At 42.2% G+C, this 19583-nt stretch overlaps 1 protein-coding gene across 1 annotated transcript in view; it reads left to right on the top strand.

Moving 5' to 3' along the window:
- Positions 1-19583, top strand: part of LOC141476793 (junction-mediating and -regulatory protein-like) — a 221418-nt gene that overhangs the window by 185700 nt on the left and 16135 nt on the right. The window contains exons 6-7 of the mRNA XM_074165595.1: positions 2566-2753; positions 15716-15802. Coding sequence (XP_074021696.1) covers positions 2566-2753; positions 15716-15802 — 275 coding nt within the window. The remainder of the gene's footprint in view (positions 1-2565; positions 2754-15715; positions 15803-19583) is intronic.

Here is a 19583-nt window from a genome sequence, read left to right as displayed (position 1 = left end):
CAGAGGAAATGGTCTGAAGTTGGGGCAGGGGAGGTTTAGATTAGATATCAGGAAGAATTACTTTCCTGAGAGAGTGGTCAGGCACTGGAACAGCCTGCCCAGGGAGGTGGTGGAGTCACCATCCCTGGAGGTATTTAAGAAACGTGTAGATGTGGCACTTCAGGGAATGCTCTAGTGCCTGAGATTGTTGGGTTGTGTCTGTTTGTGGGTGGGTATGGTGTGTGGTTGTAGGTGTTTGTTTTGTGTGGTTTTTGTTTTTGTTTTGTTTTTGGTGTTTGGTTCTTTGTTTTTTTGGGTTGGTGTCGTTTTGGTTCTTGGTTTTTGGTTTTTTTTGTGGTTGGACTCGATGGTCTCAAAGGTCCCTTCCAACCAAGAAGATTCTGTGATTCTGTGATTCTGTGACTTGTTTGCAGCTGAGCTATTAGGGTTTCACTTGTAAATTCCAATCTTTAACACTGCATTAAAGTGCTTCAAAAAAAATTTGCATGTGAATTCTTACATTTTATGTGTGTAGCAAAATATAGTTTTTTTTAGCCATGAGTTTTGTTTTTACTCACTGATGTCTCAAAGTGAGTTCTAATGACTTGCCCGTCTTATGAATTCATGAAATTTCATGTTGTTGTTTGTGGGTTTTTTTTACCAGCACTAAAGTAAAGACTATTAGTTTCTATTATTAGTTTCTAATATAGTGATGTTCTTTCTTTTCTGGTCCTGCCATATCCTGTGCTGAGCTGAAATTAGCGTGATACAATCTGAATTTTGGTTGCAGCAGAGACCTTACACATGAATAACTCGAAGTGACAACAGATTTTAAAATGGACGGTGTTCTGAAGAAAACCCTGCCCCTCTCCCCAAATAATCTAGTAGCAGAAGTAGGAGGAAGTTACAGTCTTCCTGAAAGGTATTTGATGAAGGTGAAATGAGAAAGTTTGTTCGTGCTGCAGAGTAGACACTTGACATTCATGCCAGCTGCATCTACCTGTTTCAGCCAGCAGTAACACATATCCTTCTTGGTGTATTACAGAAATATCCTACTTAGTATGCCAGTGAAATAAGGAATAAGAGGACTTTGCTGCTTCTTCATCCCAGCATTCTGCAAGGATTTATAATCATCACTTTTTCCTTCTTGGCAAGAGATGAGAAGGCAGCATTCAGAAATTAGCTCAATGTTATAGTGAATGCTTCACTCAGGAGGCAAAAACTCATGAGTGTTGATACAACTATTAGTAATGACCTCCTTTTTGGGCCTGTAACACTTTGAAGGATTGCCTTGAAGTTACCCTCCCACTGCAGCCTCTGAGCAGTAGCAGTGACTGGGAGGTCAAAAACCTCCTAAGAGAGGATTTCTGGTGTTTGTCTAATTCCCTTTTCATGAAATTAATAGTAGGTTGTGGCAGAAGAATCTCATGCCAAAGACTTGAGAGAGTCTGTATATCCCAAACTTTATAGTGAAGACCAATATAGGTTAGGGGTGCATCTGCTGGAAAGCACTTCTGAGGAAAAGGATCTGGGGGTCCTGGTGGATAGTAAACCATCCATGAGCCAGCAATGTGCCCTTGTGGCCAAGAGGGCCAATGGGATCCTGGGCTGTGTAGGGAAGAATGTGGCCAGTAGGTTGAGGGAGGTCATTCTCCCCCTCTACTCTGCCCTGGTGAGGCCACAACTGGAATACTGCGTCCAGTTCTGGGCTCCCCAGTTCAAGAGAGACAGGGAACTACTGGAGAGAGTCCAGCGTAGGGCAACAAAGATGATTAAGGGATTGGAGCATCTCCCTTATGAGGAAAGGCTGAGAGAGCTGGGGCTTTTTAGCCTGGAGAAGAGAAGGCTGAGGGGAGACCTTATCTATGTTTACAAGTACCTAAAGGGTGGGTTGAAGGATGATGGAGCCATACTCTTTTCAGTGGTTCCCAGTGACAGGACGAGGGGCAACGGGCACAAGCTGGAACATGGGAAGTTCCATTCAAATATGAGGACAGAACTTCTTTCCGGTGAGGGTGCCAGAGCCCTGGAACAGGCTGCCCAGGGAGGTCATGGAGTCCCCTTCTCTGGAGATCTTCAAGCCCCGCCTGGATGCCGTCCTGAGTGATGTGCTCTGGGCAACCCTGCTTTAGCAGGGGAGTTGGACTAGATGATCTCTAGAGGTCCCTTCCAGCTCTGACAATTCCGTGATTCTGTGACCAGAGGATATTGCTGCACATTGTGGGTCCCTTGTATTAGTTGAGACCCAAAGACATGTGTGGACATTGTGATCGTTAGGCTAGAGACACAAGTATACATTTACAGTTGCATTTGTTCTTTAATGCTCTGAGCTTACCTAAATACCAGGCTGTGCTTCATTGGTATTGATTTCTGTTCTTCATATAAACTTTAAAGCCCTACACTGCTTTGCTCTTTAGTGCTTTTCTTCTGACCTTTTGATTTTGTTCTTCCTCTGAAAGGACTATAGCATTTTTCTACATTAAATCTTGCAACTCAGTGTGTGTGGGTTGTTGTTGAACAAAACAAAATGTTAATCAAATACAAACTATTGATTTGACTTTTTCATTGCTGACATTTTTAAAACAGAGAAGAGAGATGAAGTGGTATATTATGACACTTATGAAAGTATGGAAGCCATGCTTGAAAAAGAGGATATAGCAACATCTGTACACTTGCAAAAAGAGGAGCTGCAAAAGTTGCAACAAAAAATCCGCCAACTGGAAGCAAGGCGTGGACGTATTTCAGCCAAGAAAGCCTACCTCAGAAATAAGAAGGTATTATTAAATTGCAAATTTCTAGCATAATTGGCCAATTTAATAAAACTTCAAAAGATTTGATTTCAGATACAACTTCCAAGTCTCAGAATTTTCATGGATTATATTCACTACTTACTAAAAGTTGTTATACAGAGTACCAACTACAATAGCACATATTATTAAATTGATATATTTAAGATTCAGTTTACCTTTTAGCTTTAAATGAACCTTTAATCACTTAGAAGTCAACAAATAAACTTGTTTCTATTAAGTAATTAGAATACTTTCATGTGCAAAGTACATGCTAGAATGTATGTTTTTACAGAGTGTAGTATTTGCAGAAGAGAATTGAAGGTGTTTTCTCACTAATGAGTTCTATTTTCATTCTCTCACCTCATCAATTTAAACTTAGGTCATGTCATTGATTCTCTATATTCAGGAAATATACACAAAATCCAGTATATATTCTTAATTTGTAGAACTAAGTGTGCTATTTAGGGCCACTTTTCTTTACATGTTACCTGGTTGGGATGTTGTGCAAAAAATTGTTTTAATATAGCTAATGTTTGGAAATTGTGCATCAAATGTAGGTAAATCTGTTCATTCTTTTTTTCCAGAATGACTTGTTTACAGTTCCCTACCAGTTTGTGGTTACTTCAGTATGCATTATTAATGAGCAGAATAGATTAAAGTTTTGAGAGAGCAACGTGATACTTGTTTAAAAAATAGGTTTTTACCCTATGCTATATACTGTAAGGCTATGTAGAAGTCCCAGTTGAGACCTCATTCTAAATTAGGATCAGGGGTTGAGGTGGTTGTATGTTCTCAGTCATGTCAGTTGATAAGGGAGTAGGTTGAGGGTAAAACATTCAGATCTTTCCTCTCCTTCATAAATAATATATCTATTTCTATACCTAAATCTGAAGCAAAACAGTAGTTGATTCATCTTATATTTTGGATTTTTTATATTTCTTCAGTTAATGTCTTGTCTATGTTTAACACAATATGGAGAGGACTGTAAAGAAATTATTATAAAAGAAATGTCTCATTAGCCAGTTATGGAAAGTAGTTTGCTCAGTCATTGAATTTGTTTTATTTGATTTTGTAAAAAGAAAAAAAGTATCAAGAAGCTGGGCTTTTTAGTACTTTAAGGAATAGTTCCTATCTGTTATGTTATGCTAATTAATATAGGCTACATTATAAAAGTTATGCTATTTTGTCCTGAATATGAAAAGACACTACTGGCACCTTATGGAGTACACAAACCTGTTTAAAAGCAACAGGATAGTTGCTGTTACTTACTTAACTTACAGAAGTTAACAAGTTGATAAGTGACCCTGAAGCAGGAGCAGAGATTTTTTTAGTATGCCTTCTTATCTGTATAGTTAACTAGTCACCTTCAACTGGCTCATTTTTTTTCCAGGTTTTGCTATGATAAAATACCTTGTTTAAGCTGAAGGAATTCATTGTTCTAGGCTGTAACACTAGTTGCAGCATGCCTACTTGGCACAGAGACATGATGCAGAGATGTATATGGCAGTAATGCTCGTCTGGGTCTGCATGCAGGAGTAATACAGTCGTGCCTGCTCAGTATTGCACTGGAAGAACAGGGCTATATTGCTTTCAGGACCTGAGGTAATGTGTCCACGTGGAACTTCACTGCTGGACATCACAGCACTCTCAGAACTAGTTCCAGCTCTCTGCTAATTTCATTGCCCAGTGTATCATTATCTGCACTTGAGTGCTGCAGTGAGATACTTGACTTTCAGCTACTAAAGAAATCACAGATTAGAATAACATGTATTTAAACTTGCAGGAGGAAATCAAAGATTTTGATTTGAGCAAAAAGAATAGGCAGAACCAGTTGTGTGCCATTTTGCAGCACTTGTTGGGGAGAAAAGAACATATCTGTTTTGATGGATATTAGAGGTATTTACTATATCTGCTCTTAATACTGCTGAATAACGCGGAGCCCTACTAAGCTTATGTGGTGGGTTGACCTTGGCTGGACACCAGGTGCGTCACATATTCTCACTCCTCTCTCCCGGCTGCTGTTGCACAGCAGTTTTTTCCGCTTCTTATATATGTTGTCACAGAGGCACTACCACTGTCGCTGATCAGCTCAGCCTTGGCCAGCAGCGGGTCTGTCTTGGAGCCAGCTAGCATTGGCTCTGTTGGACATGGGGGCAGCTTCTGGCATCTTCTCACAGAAGCCACCCCTGTAGCCCGCCCTGCTACTGAAACCTTGCCACAGAAACCCAATACAGCTTATTAGTAATTACCTGACAAATCAAGACTCTTGTGTGTTTGATTCAAGCATATGAAAGCATTGTATCTTGAGTGACCATTCTAGTGATATTGCAAAACATTGTTAATGAACACTACTTATAGTGACTGATGTGGATCATTGTCCTTTACTGTGAGGAAAAAAGGGTTCTTAGTCTAAAGAGTTCGCAGTTTATTTTAAGCATGCAGAACAAAGAGCCAGATGGGATGCAAAAGCGGAGTCTAGATGGTAAGAATGAGCACAGTGTTGACTGAATGCTAAGTGGAGAAAAGAATGATTTATTTTTTTTTAGGTTGGATTTGGAAATTGCATACAAGGTGGTAAAACTCTTTCTGAAGGTCAGTTGGTCTGTCTCTCTGTCAATTACACTCCCTCAATTACAAAAAACTTATTACTGAACTGAGATGAGAGCCTGCTTAATGATTTTCAGATTGTGTCCCTGACACCACCACTACTCCTCCTCTTCACAACTGAAGGTTCCCTTAGGAGAATGCCTCCTTTCTAGCAACAGATATCATGATTAAGAAAACAATAGGAAACAGTTGTCTATTGTTGTTTTTTATTTTTTGGAGGAGGTAGTTTAATTATCCGGGTATTTGAAAATCTTGTCTGTTAAAGAGAACGTGGTGAATGGGAATCAATTACTGTGTGTAGAATAAGATTAATAATATAAATATAGTAATATAAATACAAACTTTTGTGACTATAGACTATTTTTTTTTCAGAAGTTCTTTCCCTGTTTTTGCAGTTGATGCTTTTATTTTTTAATAAGGTTGTCAAATAATTGTACCAAACCTTTATTTAGAAACATTTGCTAAGGGTTTGTGAGAAACCTCTTTCAGTTGTGATTCTGAGTTACTGAGCCAGCATTTTTTAAATGTATGGTTTTACTGAGGTTGATGTTCTTTCACTATACTAACATGAGTATAAACTCTTTATTCTTTTTTTTTTTATACAAACCTATTCGCATTTCTTAAGCAATCATTTCCTGATGTTCCTTTGTGTTGATAACTTAGTTGTTCAAAAACAAGATTTGAATAGCAGTCTCATTTCTTGAAAGCTAGTTATGGATTTTTCATGCACATCATCTCTCTATTGTTATCCCAGTCTACACCCTGCTGGCTGCACAGTAGTATTAATTAGGCTATCATATGAAACAAACAGCTGTTTTACTAGGGAGCTAAATTTATAGCAAAGAGTCAAGGTAAAGCAAAAAAAAGATGTAGAAGGCATCTAGAAAAATATCATTAAAAAATAGAGTTACAAAGAACTCAAATTATTTTACATCCAGGAAAAGTATTCCTTATCATGAGCAAACTGGAAGAAGCAACTGGTCAGTGAAACTGTTTGGGGTATGCTCATAACGTGTGCTTTGACCTAAGAAGTTTCCTCATGTGTTGTGTCCATTTAACTGGACACCTTTACTACTTTTCAAGCCCACAGTTTAAAGCACAGCCCATGCCAAAACAGGTGTTAATTAGTTGCAGTGACAGCTGACGAAGGGTTACTTGATATGCTTTATTATTATTATTACTAGATAAGGGCATAACTACATATAATGCTTACAGTAAAAGTATGCTCTCTGAACATACTCAGGTTACTAAATGAGAAGCTAACATTTTATTTGAAATGCTTTTCAATCTGAAAGCAAGGCTCATTGGAACTAGTTAAATAAAACTGTCACAGTTTGGGCCAGACTGGCCACTGAAACAAACAACAGATGCTCTCCCCCATCTCTCCTTTCAGGGAGAGGAGAAAAAAAGAGAGAAAAAGAGACTTATAAGTTTAAAAGAAACCTGAACTACTTTAATGAAATCATTATAATTAAAAAAAAAAAAAGAAAATATAATAATATTTTGAAAAAGAAAATAATGAAATAAATACAAAACCACTACTGAGCTCCCAGGAGATCACACCACCAGCAAGCACAGGGAAAGTCCCAGACTGGACTCAACAACAGACAAGAACTAGATTCAGGAACACGTGGATCAGGATCAAATGCAAACACCAACCATTGGAGAAAAAAAAAATAAATTGACCCTTTGATCCCTCAGCTTTTATACTGAGCATGGCAGATGGGATGGAATACCCTGTTGGTCAGTTTGGGTCACCTGTCCTGTCCGCTCCTCCCCACAGGTGGGACCCCTCCACTGGGTAAACAACCAAGTCAGCTGTCCCTGGTTGCTACAGCAACAAGTATAAGCAGGAGCCTCTATTGCTGAACAGAAAGTTGGCTCTGCTCCACCCCAAACCAGGACATTCCACCCCTTATTCCCTACCATTTGCATCATGCTCAGATCACCAATACTTTTATCTGTCAAATCTATACACACACACATAGAGATAGATATATGCAGGTCACCCATTTATGATTTATTTTAAACACAAAAGTTCACTAAGTCCATTTAGTTCATAACTGCAGGATTTCATCTATCCTAGCAGATTCTCAGGGCAGGAAAGATGGTGTGAAATTCATTGTGGTACGTGCCCATGGGTAGCGTGTCCATCTCGAAGAGTCTTGCTGGATGCCACTTGATGAAGCTAGCTCAGGTTTCATCACTAAGTTATCCTGAAAAACACTTATTGAACACTGTTAGTATTCTATGTTAATTAGCATCATACAGTTCAGAATCAAGTATTCTCATCCAGGGTCAAATTTCCTTGAGGTACACATTAAACTTCTCCATCCTTCAGGGACCTTATCCCCTTCTACAGTGGGTAAAAGGTCTGATTGAGCAGGATCAGCTCAATTGATGGATCCCCTGGTGTTAACTAACCAGGTAGCTTGCGATAAATGGTTGTCCCAGTTTTTAAAAGTTCCACTCTCCATTGCTTTCAGGGGAGCTGTTAACAGTCCATTATATCGTTCAATTTTCCGTGAAGCTGGTGCATGATAGGGGATATGATACACCCACTCAATACCATGTTCTTTTGCCCAGCTACTTATAAGATGGTTTTTGAAATGAGTCCCATTGTCTGACTCTTTCTGGAGTGCCATGTGGCCACAGAACTTGCTTTTCAAGGCCCAGGATGGTATTCTGGGCAGTGGCATGGGGCACAGCATAGGTTTCCAACCATCCGGTGCTTCCTTCCACCATTGTAAGCACGTAACGCTTACCCTGACGGGTTTGAGGGAGTGTGATATAGTCGATTTGCCAAGCCTCCCCATACTTGTATTTCAACCACTGACCTCCATGCCCCAAAGGTTTTAACCTTTTAGCTTGCTTGATTTCGGCGCATGTTTCACAATCGTGGATAACCTGCGCAATAGCGTCCATGGTTAAATCCACCCCTCGGTCACGAGCCCATTTGTACGTTGCATCTCTTCCTTGATGACCTGAAGTGTCATGGGCCCATCGAGCTAAGAACAATTCACCTTTATGTTCCCAGTCCAAATCTGTCTGGAAAATCTTAGCAGCCTGGTCCACTTGCTGATTGTTTTGATGTTCCTCAGTGGCCAGACTCATGGGTACATGGGCATCTACATGGCGTACTTTCACGACTAGTTTCCCTAGCTGGTCAGCAATATAATAATTCAGCAGCCCAGATGGGTTTACCTCTGCACTGCCAGTTGCTCTGCTTCCACTGCTTTAACCATCCCCACAGAGCATTTGCCACCATCCATGAGTCAGTATAGAGATAGGGTATTGGCCACTTTTCTCGTTCAGCAATGTTTAAGGCCAGCTGGATAGCTTTTACCTCTGCAAATTGACTTGATTCACCTTCTCCTTCAACAGCTTCTGTGACTTGTTGTGTAGGACTCCACACAGCAGCTTTCCACCTTTGATGTTTTTATACAATAAGACAAGATCCATCAGTGAACAGAACATATTGTTTCTCATTATCTGAGAGTTCATTATATGGTGGGGCTTCTTAAACATGTGTTGCCACTTCCTCTGGTGGCATTCCAGAATCTTTGCCTTTGGGCCAGTTTGTGATCACTTCTATGATTCCTGGACAATTGGGCTTTTCTATTCGAGCTCGCTGTGTGACTAAGGCAACCCACTTACTCCAGGTAGCATCGGTGGCATGATGAGTAGAAGGAACTTTACCCTTGAACATCCAGCCCAGTATTGGTTTAGCCTCAGCCAGCAACAAAGAACCACATGGCCGCTCTTTCAACCCCCCACAGCTGTGGGGGAGAATCGGAAGAAAAAGGCAAAACTCGTGGGTTGAGACAAAGGCAGTTTAACAGAACAGCAAAAGGAACAGGAAAACAACAAAAATAATACTGATAAAGGATTATACAGAACACGATTACTGTACCACTGACTGGACCCAGGAAGCCTCAGTCTGCTCCCAAGCTGCAACTTCCTGCCTCCTCCCCCTAGACAGCTCCCTGGCTATAGACTGAGCATGATGTCACATGGTATGTAATACCTGTGTCCAGTGCCAGATCCTTGGGAAAATTAACCCTATCCCCACTAGAACCAGGACAACTGGTAATTGGGGCACCAGGAGGAGCTGTACTTCAGTACCAATTACCTCTGAAGCAGCTCTAACTCCTTCATATGCTGCCAAGATCTCTTTCTCAGTTGGGGTATAGTTGGCCTCAGAGCCTTTCTATCCCCAGCTCCAGAATCCTAGGGGTCTGTCCCGGTTTGAAGTAAAACCGAACCAATTTTCTCTTCTGTAACTTTACATCCTAGCTAGGCCTCCTCTAACTCTCTGAAATTAACGGCATATTGTGGAGAAAACTGCTCGTTCTCAGAATGATAAGCCCAATGTTTGTGCTCCATGCCAAGGAATGGTATGCAGGGAGGCCCTTGCTTATACTTATTGCTATAACAACCAAGGGCAGCCAATTTCGTTATTTGCCCCCTTAGAGGGTCGGAAACGGAAAAACGTAGAGGGGTCACATCGGTGGGGAGGAGTGGACAGGAGAGGTGACCCAAACCTGACCAACTGGGGTATTCCATCCCATCTGCCCCATGCTCAGTATAAAGGCTGAGGGATCAAAGGGTCAGCCCTCTTCCTGCGATGGCCGATGTCCAGAGAGGACTCTGTTCATCTGCCTTTGATCCCGATCTGTGTGTTCCTGACTCCAGAGCTGGAATCCAGTTCCCATTCGTCGCTGAGTCCAGTCTGGGACTTCCCCAGTGCCTGCCGGTGACGTGACTGTCATCCTGGGAGCTTGATATGGTTTTGTATATATTGTATCTATTTCATTATTTCCTTTTTGATTTTAATATTAATTCTTCATTAAAGTAGTTTAGTTCATTCTAAACTTCTAAATCTCCTTATCTCTTTCTCTCCTCTCTCCTCTTTTAGGGGGGGGAGAAGGGGGGGGAAGGGCCATCTGTCGGTCTGGTTTTGGTAAATTCGGCCGAAACCACGACAGGGTCGACCTCGAGTCTCCCCTGGTGCTTTCTGCCAGAGGCTCCAGGTAGGGCCATTGTCCCCAGCTACAGTGTAGAGCACATTTTTAATGTCCCATCTTGTTTGGACTGGCCCAAGGGCTACTGCATGCACAATCTCGTTTAGTTTGCTCAAAGGCCTGTTGTTGCTCAGGACCTCACGTAAAGTCATTTTTCTTTCAAGTCACTTCATAGAGAGGTTTCACAATCTGACTGTAACCTGGAATATGCATTCTCCAGAAACCCACACCACCTAAAAAGGATTGTGCTTCCTTTTTGTTAGTTGGTGGGGACATAGATGTTATTTTGTTAATCATGTCCATCTTGCCACCTAATTCCCAAAAACTAGATCTCTCATGCAGGCCCCTTGACCTTGCTTCTTTTTATGGCAAAACCTGCTTTCAGAAGAATCTCAATTACTTTCTTACCTTTCTTGAAAACTTCCCCTGCTGTCTTACCCCACACAATGATGTTGTCAATGTATTGCAGGTGTTCTGGAGCTCCACCCTTCTCCAGTGCAGTCCGGATCAGTCCATGGCAAATAGTAGGGCTGTGTTTCCACCCCTGGGGCAGTCGATTCCAGGTATACTGGACACCCCTCCAGGTGAAAGCAAACTGTGGCCTGCACTCTGCTGCTAAAGGAATAGAGAAAAAGGCATTAGCGATGTCAATTGTAGCATACCACTTGGCTGCCTTCGACTCTAGTTCATATTGCAGTTCTAGTATGTCTGGCACAGCAGCACTCAGTGGGGGTGTGACTTCATTCAGGCCACGATAGTCTACTGTTAGCCGCCAGTCGCCATCAGACTTGCGCACTGGCCATATTGGGCTGTGTCTTGCTGATCACTCCTTGGGTCTCCAGCCAACGAATCAGGTTCTGGATGGGACTCAGGGAGTCTCGGTTAGTGGGATACTGTAGTCGATGCTCCATCAAAGTAGCAAGTGGTACCTGCTGTTCTTTAACCTTCAGCAATCCTACCACAGAAGGGTCATCTGAAAGGCCAGGTAAGGTAGACAGCTGTGTAATACCCTCAGCCTCTACAGCTGCTATACCAAAAGCCCACCCATACCCTTTCGGGTCTTTGAAATAACCTCTCCTGAAGTAGTCTATGCCAAGGATGCACGGAGCATCTGGGCCAGTGATAATGGGGTGCTTCTCCCATTTATTCCTAGTTAGGCTCACTTTGGCCTCCAGTACAGTCAGTTCTTGAGACACCCCCTGTCACTCCAGAAATAGTGACAGATTCTGTCCCTCTATGATTCGATGGCAATAGGGTACACTGTGCACCAGTGTCTACCAGGGTTCTGTACTTTTGTGTTTCTGATGTGCCAGGCCATCGAATCCACACAGTCCAATAAACTCGGTTGTCCCTCTCCACCTGGCTGGAGGCAGGGCCCCTCTAATATAGAGTAAGTATCTACGATTAGCAGATGAGTTCCTTCCCAGACCAGAGAACCGCTCACTGTAGGTTGGAGCAGCCATCCTCCTGAAAGAATTCTTTCTTCTATCTGTTTTACCTTGCAACTCATGTACTCGTTCCTGTAGGGCTGCGGTAGGTTGTCCATCCCACTTCCTCATGTCCTCTCCGTAGTTGTGGAGGCAAAAGCACAGGAGCGTAGCATGTTCTGTTTCTCTTGAGCTGGTCTCGTAGGAGGGTGTCATCTTCTAATGGCTGTGACGTGGGTCCATGCAGGGGAAGAGTGGGATCTTTCCTCCATTCTGGATAGTTTATCAAACAGTTTTTCAAACGGTTTATCATTTTTCTTGGTCATTTTCTGAATCATTTTCTCACTTTACTCAGCCATTTTCTTGGTTTTCTCAGCCAGGTTTTCCACAGTTATCACAGTGAGGGGACAAGGGAGACTTTCTTCATGCTGTTGTACTCTGTTAGCCACTTCATTTACAGTTGGTGTATCAGCATCAGATCCTCCCCAGACCATTGGTGACAATGTGTGGGAATAGATTGGTGGTGCACTCTGCACAAACTTCCTCACCATAGGTCGTTTGTATGGAATTTCATCAGGGTCTACATTCAGTTGCCAGTCACCATAAATCACCTTTTGCACGGCCAGTTCTCTCCATACCTTTTTCCATGGTAGTCCATTTGCTCAGTCAGCATTCAGTATCATCCTTAAAGGGATACCTGCCCTTTACAGCTGACACCAGTCACCTCCAGAGACTGAGGGTGTTTGACTTTCTCCCAATTGCTTTATCGGTACCTCCACCTCTGGCCAGGTTTCCCAACTGCCTGGCTTCTCTACCTTCTAAATCAGCTAAAGTCCTTCCTCATATTACGCAAGTCCTTCATAGATAAGGATTTAACGATTTTTTCTGCATCTGAGTCCTCCTGCTGAATTAACACTGTCTGAAGAGGACCCTCTATGTGATCTTCTTTAGATGGACCCTTTCTTTTGTCTGTTTTAGAAGGACCCTTTCCTTGATCTTCATCAGAAGAACTCTCTCCCATGCTGTCTGGCTTGAACTGGTCTTTGTCATAAGGGGCAGGGGAACAAGCTGACCTCCTTTTCTGCTTCCTGGTCACCAGGGCAACTTGTACCAGTTCTGATGGAGTTTGATCAGCAGCGGTACTCGTCAAAGCAGCTGGAGTAGTGACAGTGCTCATTGTTGAGGCTGGAATAGCTTGTGCAGGTACAGGCGATGGAGTGGCTTGTGCCTCCCTTTTAAGGGGTGGAATAGTGGCAGTGGTCATTGTAGAGTTGAAGTAGTGGTGGTGTTCATTGTCGAAGCTGGAGTAGGTCGTGCCAGTACGGGTGGCAGAGTGGCTTATGCCGGTGCCGGCTGTGGAGTGGCTTGTGGGATTTGAGTAGCAGCGGCGTATATATAATACCTACTCCTGCACCGATTTTTAATAAGAAACCACCCCTGCAACATATTCAGGAGAATCAACAATAAAATCATGATGTTAGAAAAGTAACATTCATTTCCGAAATTCAAAAGGTTTCCATCCCCTAGCTCTGATGGTGTCAATTTAGCATAAGCCTTAAAGGGCGAAGTAATCTTTCCCAAGGTAAAATCAAAATTGTAATTATTAATAAAATCCATTATGTGATGCCCGAGATATGCAGGTAAAGTCATTATCCAGTTTATCATATTATAGATCTGCATCCTAAACACGTTTAAACCACAGCATACAAATACAAAGAACAGATAAACTATGCAACACATTCAGCAGGTTAAGCAGCATTGCATCAATTAACTTTAAACAAATCTCTCTAAATGCATGATATAACATTTTACTTAAGAACGACATGATGTGAGCTATCTGTTTTGATTTCCAACCCCATAAGACTCTCTTAGAAAAAATCCGCACTGGTGAGGCTGCACCTCAAATACTGCATTCAGTTTTTGGCCCCTCACTACAAGAAAGACATTGAGGTGCCTGAAGCTGGTGAAGAGTCTAGAGCACAAGTCCTATGAGGAGTGGCTGAGGGAACTGGTGGTGTTTAGTCTGTAGAAAAGAAGGCTCAGAGGAGACCTTATCGGGCTCTAAAACTACCTGAAAGGAGGTTATAGTGAGGTGGGGGTCGGTCTCTTCTCCCAAGTAGCAAGTGGTAGGACAAGAGGAAATGGCTTCAAGTTGCTTGTTCCACCAAAGCTCCTGTCTGGCTCCACCCAGTAAGTCAAGCTGACTGATGCCTGGAAAGCCCATCATTTTGGTGTTTGTCCCGGTTTGAAGTAAAACCGAACCAATTTTCTGTTCTGTAACTTTACATCCTAGCTAGGCCTCCTCTAACTCTCTGAAATTAACGGCATATTGTGGAGAAAACTGCTCGTTCTCAGAATGATAAGCCCAATGTTTGTGCTCCATGCCAAGGAATGGTGTGCAGGGAGGCCCTTGCTTATACTTATTGCTATAACAACCAAGGTCAGCCAATTTCGTTATTTGCCCCCTTAGAGGGTCGGAAACGGAAAAAACGTAGAGGGGTCACATCGGTGGGGAGGAGTGGACAGGACAGGTGACCCAAACCTGACCAACTGGGGTATTCCATCCCATCTGCCCCATGCTCAGTATAAAGGCTGAGGGATCAAAGGGTCAGCCCCCTTCCTGCGATGGCCGACGTCCAGAGAGGACTCTGTCTGTTCATCTGCCTTTGATCCCGATCCGTGTGTTCCTGACTCCAGAGCTGGAATCCAGTTCCCATTCGTCGCTGAGTCCAGTCTGGGACTTCCCTAGTGCCTGCCGGTGATGTGACTGTCATCCTGGGAGCTTGATATGGTTTTGTATATATTGTATCTATTTCATTATTTTCTTCTTTATTTTTATTTTAATATTAATTCTTCATTAAAGTAGTTTAGTTCATTCTAAACTTCTGAATCTACTTTATCTCTTTCTCCTCCTCTCTCCTCTTTTAGGGGGGGGGAAGGGGGGGGGGGAAGGGCCATCTGTCAATCCGGTTTTGGTAAACTCGGCCGAAACCACGACAGGTGTTCTAGCTGCAGTCATGCTCCAAACTGTGTCCTAACACTGCCCTCTCTTACACAGCCATGAGTCCTGTTTCTAACTGCACATCTGACCTTGTTCTAGTTCTGTCTGGTGCTTGTACCAGGCCTAATTTAATTGCCTGTACTGTGATTTCCTGGCCCTCAGTATTGTCCTGTGAGCTTGTCTGTCTTTTTGCTACTATAAATTCCTGCACATGCCTTTTCTTTGCAACTGATACTTAATTCAGTTCTTTTTATATAATCTGCTTTAACTTTGAGTGTCATGCTTCTTCCTGTCATCTATTGTAACATGTCCTATTTTCTTTTTAACCTGTTCTTATTCACAGGCAATTTTATAAATGCTTGGTTTTTAAACCAGACATTACAGATGTGAACTTGGTATAATAAGTGAACCTGCTTGTGTATGCATAAAATTATAACAACCTTATTAATATTTGTGCTTGCAAATTATACATGCAAAAGATGAACTGACTTGTAAATGGGAAGCTGCCTAGTTGCCTAAACTATATATTATCCATATATAAAAATTATGGAGTTGCACAATGGTTTTATGAAGTATTTGAGAAATAGGTATGTCTTGCCACTTTTGTACTGGTATTGTAGAATAATCTTTTTAACCAGCTGTTACTTCTATATATTCTTTTGACAGTTAAAAGTAATAGGTTTGGGTTTGTTTGTCTTGGTTTTGTTTCCATTTTATGGTGTTATTGTAAGTTAAATTAGCTTGGTTAAATTAGCTTGTCTGAGATGAGATGGGCTTTGTAATTTTTATTTTTCTAATTCTTGGTGCTGTTTGCAAAATGTGATATTATACACTGTAAAATTATATTTGAAATTTATATTTTATAGATAACATTTTATGTCTCTACAGGAGATCTGTATTGCAAAGCATAATGAAAAGATCCAGCAACATCACCAGAGTGAGGAGGAATACAAAATGCACCATACTGTTCAGCTAGTAAGTTTGATGTTTCTCCTGTTGAGTTTAGCCTTTAGTTAATAGCTTGCATTCCTCATTATACATTAATTAGTAGAGCATTCAGAGTGCTAGCTGTTTTAAAAAGATGGTGTGTATCCTTGACCTTTGGACCATGGATTTCTGTATCATATTATGCTGGTGAGGGAGAGTATATAGCTGTGTTAGGATGACATTAAACCCAAGCAAATAAAACAGTTCATTAATACTAGGTTCACAGTCTAAGTGATTACTGCTAGGGTTAAGCTGTATGCAGTTTGTTATCATGTGCATATAGATGATTCCAGACATCTCTGAGTAGCGTCAGATATGCTGGAATGAGTTAAGAAACCATACACATTTATTCTTGAATCTTAATAAGCTTGTTCATTATTTTTCTTTTCTCTACAAAAGAAATCACTTGAATTGTATTGTATAAAGTTTGTAGTTCCAGCTGTATGCTCCACGATTCTCTGCATTCTCATCACAGAGAATAGACTAGCTAAGCTGACTGTTGTGTTAGACTTTATCTAGTGATAGTTAGACTTTATCTTAAAGAATATTCAAATACTGGGCTAGGTCTTGGGAGCTGATATAGTATCAATAATTAATAAAGGTCACTGACAAAGATGCATTGAAATCCAAGTCTTTTTATTTCAGGCTTCAATTAGATTAGCAAAAGTGATTCTATTTCATCCTTATACATTTTTAACGTTGATACATTTGTCCAGGAAGTCAGCTGCATAATTTATTTTATGAAAAGGCTACTTGTGAAAGACCACATGTATTGCCGTACTCTTTCAGTAAGTTAGAAAAATAGATATATTTTTTTCAGTTCTTACAATAAGGCAAAGGAATTTGCTATGTGGATTGCAGTCCATTTATGACTCCCTTAAAAATAAGATGACAAAGCTGAAGGACTTTTTCATCTCTGAAACACTACAGGGCTTTTTCATTATTTACTTCATGGAGTTGCCTGCTTGCACTTAGAATCATAGAATCATCCAGGTTGGAAGAGACCCTTGGGATCATCGAGTCCAACTATCTACCCTACACTACAAAGTTCTCCCCTATATCATATCCCCCAACACCACATCTAAACGTCTCTTAAACACATCCAGGGATGGTGACTCAACCACCTCCCTGGGCAGCCTATTCCAATGCCTGACCACTCTTTCTGTGAAAAATTCTTTCCTAATGTTCAGTCTAAACCTACCCTGTTGGAGCTTGAAGCCATTCCCTCTCGTTCTGTCATTAATTACCTGTGCGAAGAGACCAGCACCAACCTCTCTACAGTGTCCTTTCAAGTAGTTGTAGAGAGTGATGAGGTCTCCCCTCAGCCTCCTCTTCCTCATACTAAACAGTCCCAGCTCCCTCAATTGCTCTTCATAAGATTTATTCTCCAGGCCCTCCACCAGCTTCGTTGCCCTCCTCTGCACTCGCTCCAGCACCTCGATATCTCTCTTGGATTGAGGTGCCCAAAACTGGACACAATACTCGAGGTGTGGCCTCACCAGTGCTGAGTACAGGGGCACAATCACCTCCCTACTTCAGCTGGTCACGCTGTTTCTCATACAAGCCAGGATGCCATTGGCTTTCTTGGCCACCTGGGCACACTGCCGGCTCATATTCAGCCGCTTGTCAATTAGGACCCCCAGGTCTCTTTCTTCCAGGCAGCTTTCCAGCCACACTTCCCCAAGCCTGTAGCGCTGCTTGGGGTTATTGTGGCCCAAGCGCAGAACCTGGCACTTGCCCTTGTTGAAACTCATACCATTGATGTTGGCCCAATGATCCAATCTATCTAGGTCTCTCTGTAGAGCTTCCCTATCCTCCTGGGAATCAACACTCCTGCTTAACTTGGTGTCATCTGCGAACTTGCTGATGATACACCCTATGTCCTTGTCGAGATCATCAATAAAGACATTAAACAGAAATGGTCCTAACACTGAGCCCTGAGGCACACCACTTGTGACCGGCCGCCAGCTGGATTTAAATCCATTGAGCACCACTCTTTGGGACCTTCCAGTCAGCCAGTCCTTGATCCAGCAGATCGTATGCTCATCCAGGCCATGTGAAGCCAGTTTTTCCACAAGAATTGTATGGGGGACAGTATCGAATGCTTTTCGAAAGTCCAGGTATACAATATCAACAGCCTTTCCCTCATCCAATAATCTGGTTATCTTGTCATAGAAGGAGATCAGGTTCATCTGGCAGGACCTGCCTTCTATAAACCCATGCTGACTAGGCCTGATCCCCTGGTTGCCCATTATGTGGGTTTTGATGGCACTCAAGATGACCTGCTCCATGACCTTCCCTGGTATCGAGGTCAGGCTGATAGGTCTATAGTTTCCTGGATCCTCCTTTTTGCCTTTCTTGTAGATGGGTGTTACATTTGCCACCCTCCAGTCCATTGGGACCTCCCCAGTTAGCCATGACTTCCTGTAAATGATGGAAAGCGGTTTGGCGAGCACGTCTGCCAACTCTTTCAGCACTCTTGGGTGTAGCCCATCCGGTCCCATAGACTTGTGTGCATCCAAGTGGCATAGCAGGTCACTGATCTCTTCCTCTTTAATCGTGATGCCCTCATTCTGCTTCCCCTCCCTGTCTCCTAGCTCATGAGGCTGGGTGTCCAGGGAACAGCTAGTTCCACTGCTAAAGACTGACGCAAAGTAGGCATTGAGCACCTCAGCCTTTTCCTCATCCTTGGTGATTATGTTTCCCTCTGCATCCGATAAAGGAGGGAGATTTTCCCTAATCCTCCTTTTGTTGTTAATGAATTTATAGAAACATTTTTTATTATCCTTAACAGCTGTAGCTAGGTTGAGCTTTAGCTGCGCTTTGGCTCTCCTAATTTTCTCCCTGCATAGCTTCACTACCTCTTTATAGTTTTTGTGAGAGGCCTGCCCCCTCTTCCAAAGGTTGTAGACTCTCCTTTTGTTTTTGAGATCCAGCAAGAGATCCCTATTTAGCCAGGCTGGCCTTCTACCCCGCCTACTTGTTTTTCAGCATATGGGGACAGCCTGCTCCTGTGCCTTTAAGACTTCTTTCTTGAAGTATGTCCATCCTTCCTGCACTCCCGTATCCTTAAGGGCATCCTCCCAAGGGATTTTGTCTAGCAGTCTTCTGAATAGGTCAAAGTTTGCCCTCCGGAAGTCTAAGGTGGCAGTTTTGGTAACCCTTCTCCTTGTTTCTCCAAGGATAGAGAACTCAATCATCTCATGATCACTGTGCCCTAGACGCCCTCCAACCTTTACTTCCCCCACAAGTTCTTCCCTGTTCACAAGGAGCAGGTCTAGGAGGGCACTTTCCCTGGTCGGCTCACTTATCAGCTGCATGAGGAAGTTATCCTCCACACATTCCAGGAACCTCCTGGATTGTTCCCTGTCTGCCGTGTTGTATTCCCAGCAGATATCGGGGAGGTTAAAGTCCCCCACAAGAACAATGGCAAACGAAAAAAAAAACTTTATAAAGAACATTATGCCCATTTTTTTGTCTTTTATCTGTTAATAATTTGACTGAAAATTTCTGTTATTATTGTAAAATAGATTTTCAGCCACTGGTTTTCATGAAGAATTTTGAAAAGATAACCTCAAATGTGTCCAAACCTGAAACCAAATAAGAATTGCAATTTCACTATTCTTATTTAAAAACAAAAAAAACCCCAACAACCCCAAAACCACTCCACCCACCCACCCCCAATAACCAACCCCAAACCAAACAAAAAAAACCTTGAGTTTGACGCTGCTTCAGGAAAAGTTTGACCTGATTGTATATGAAACATGCA

Source organism: Numenius arquata, chromosome W (genome assembly GCF_964106895.1).
Source record: "Numenius arquata chromosome W, bNumArq3.hap1.1, whole genome shotgun sequence".
NCBI classification, from domain to species: domain Eukaryota; kingdom Metazoa; phylum Chordata; class Aves; order Charadriiformes; family Scolopacidae; genus Numenius; species Numenius arquata.
The sequence above is the reverse complement of the archived record's forward strand: the minus strand, read 5'-3'. Positions and strand labels throughout refer to the sequence as shown.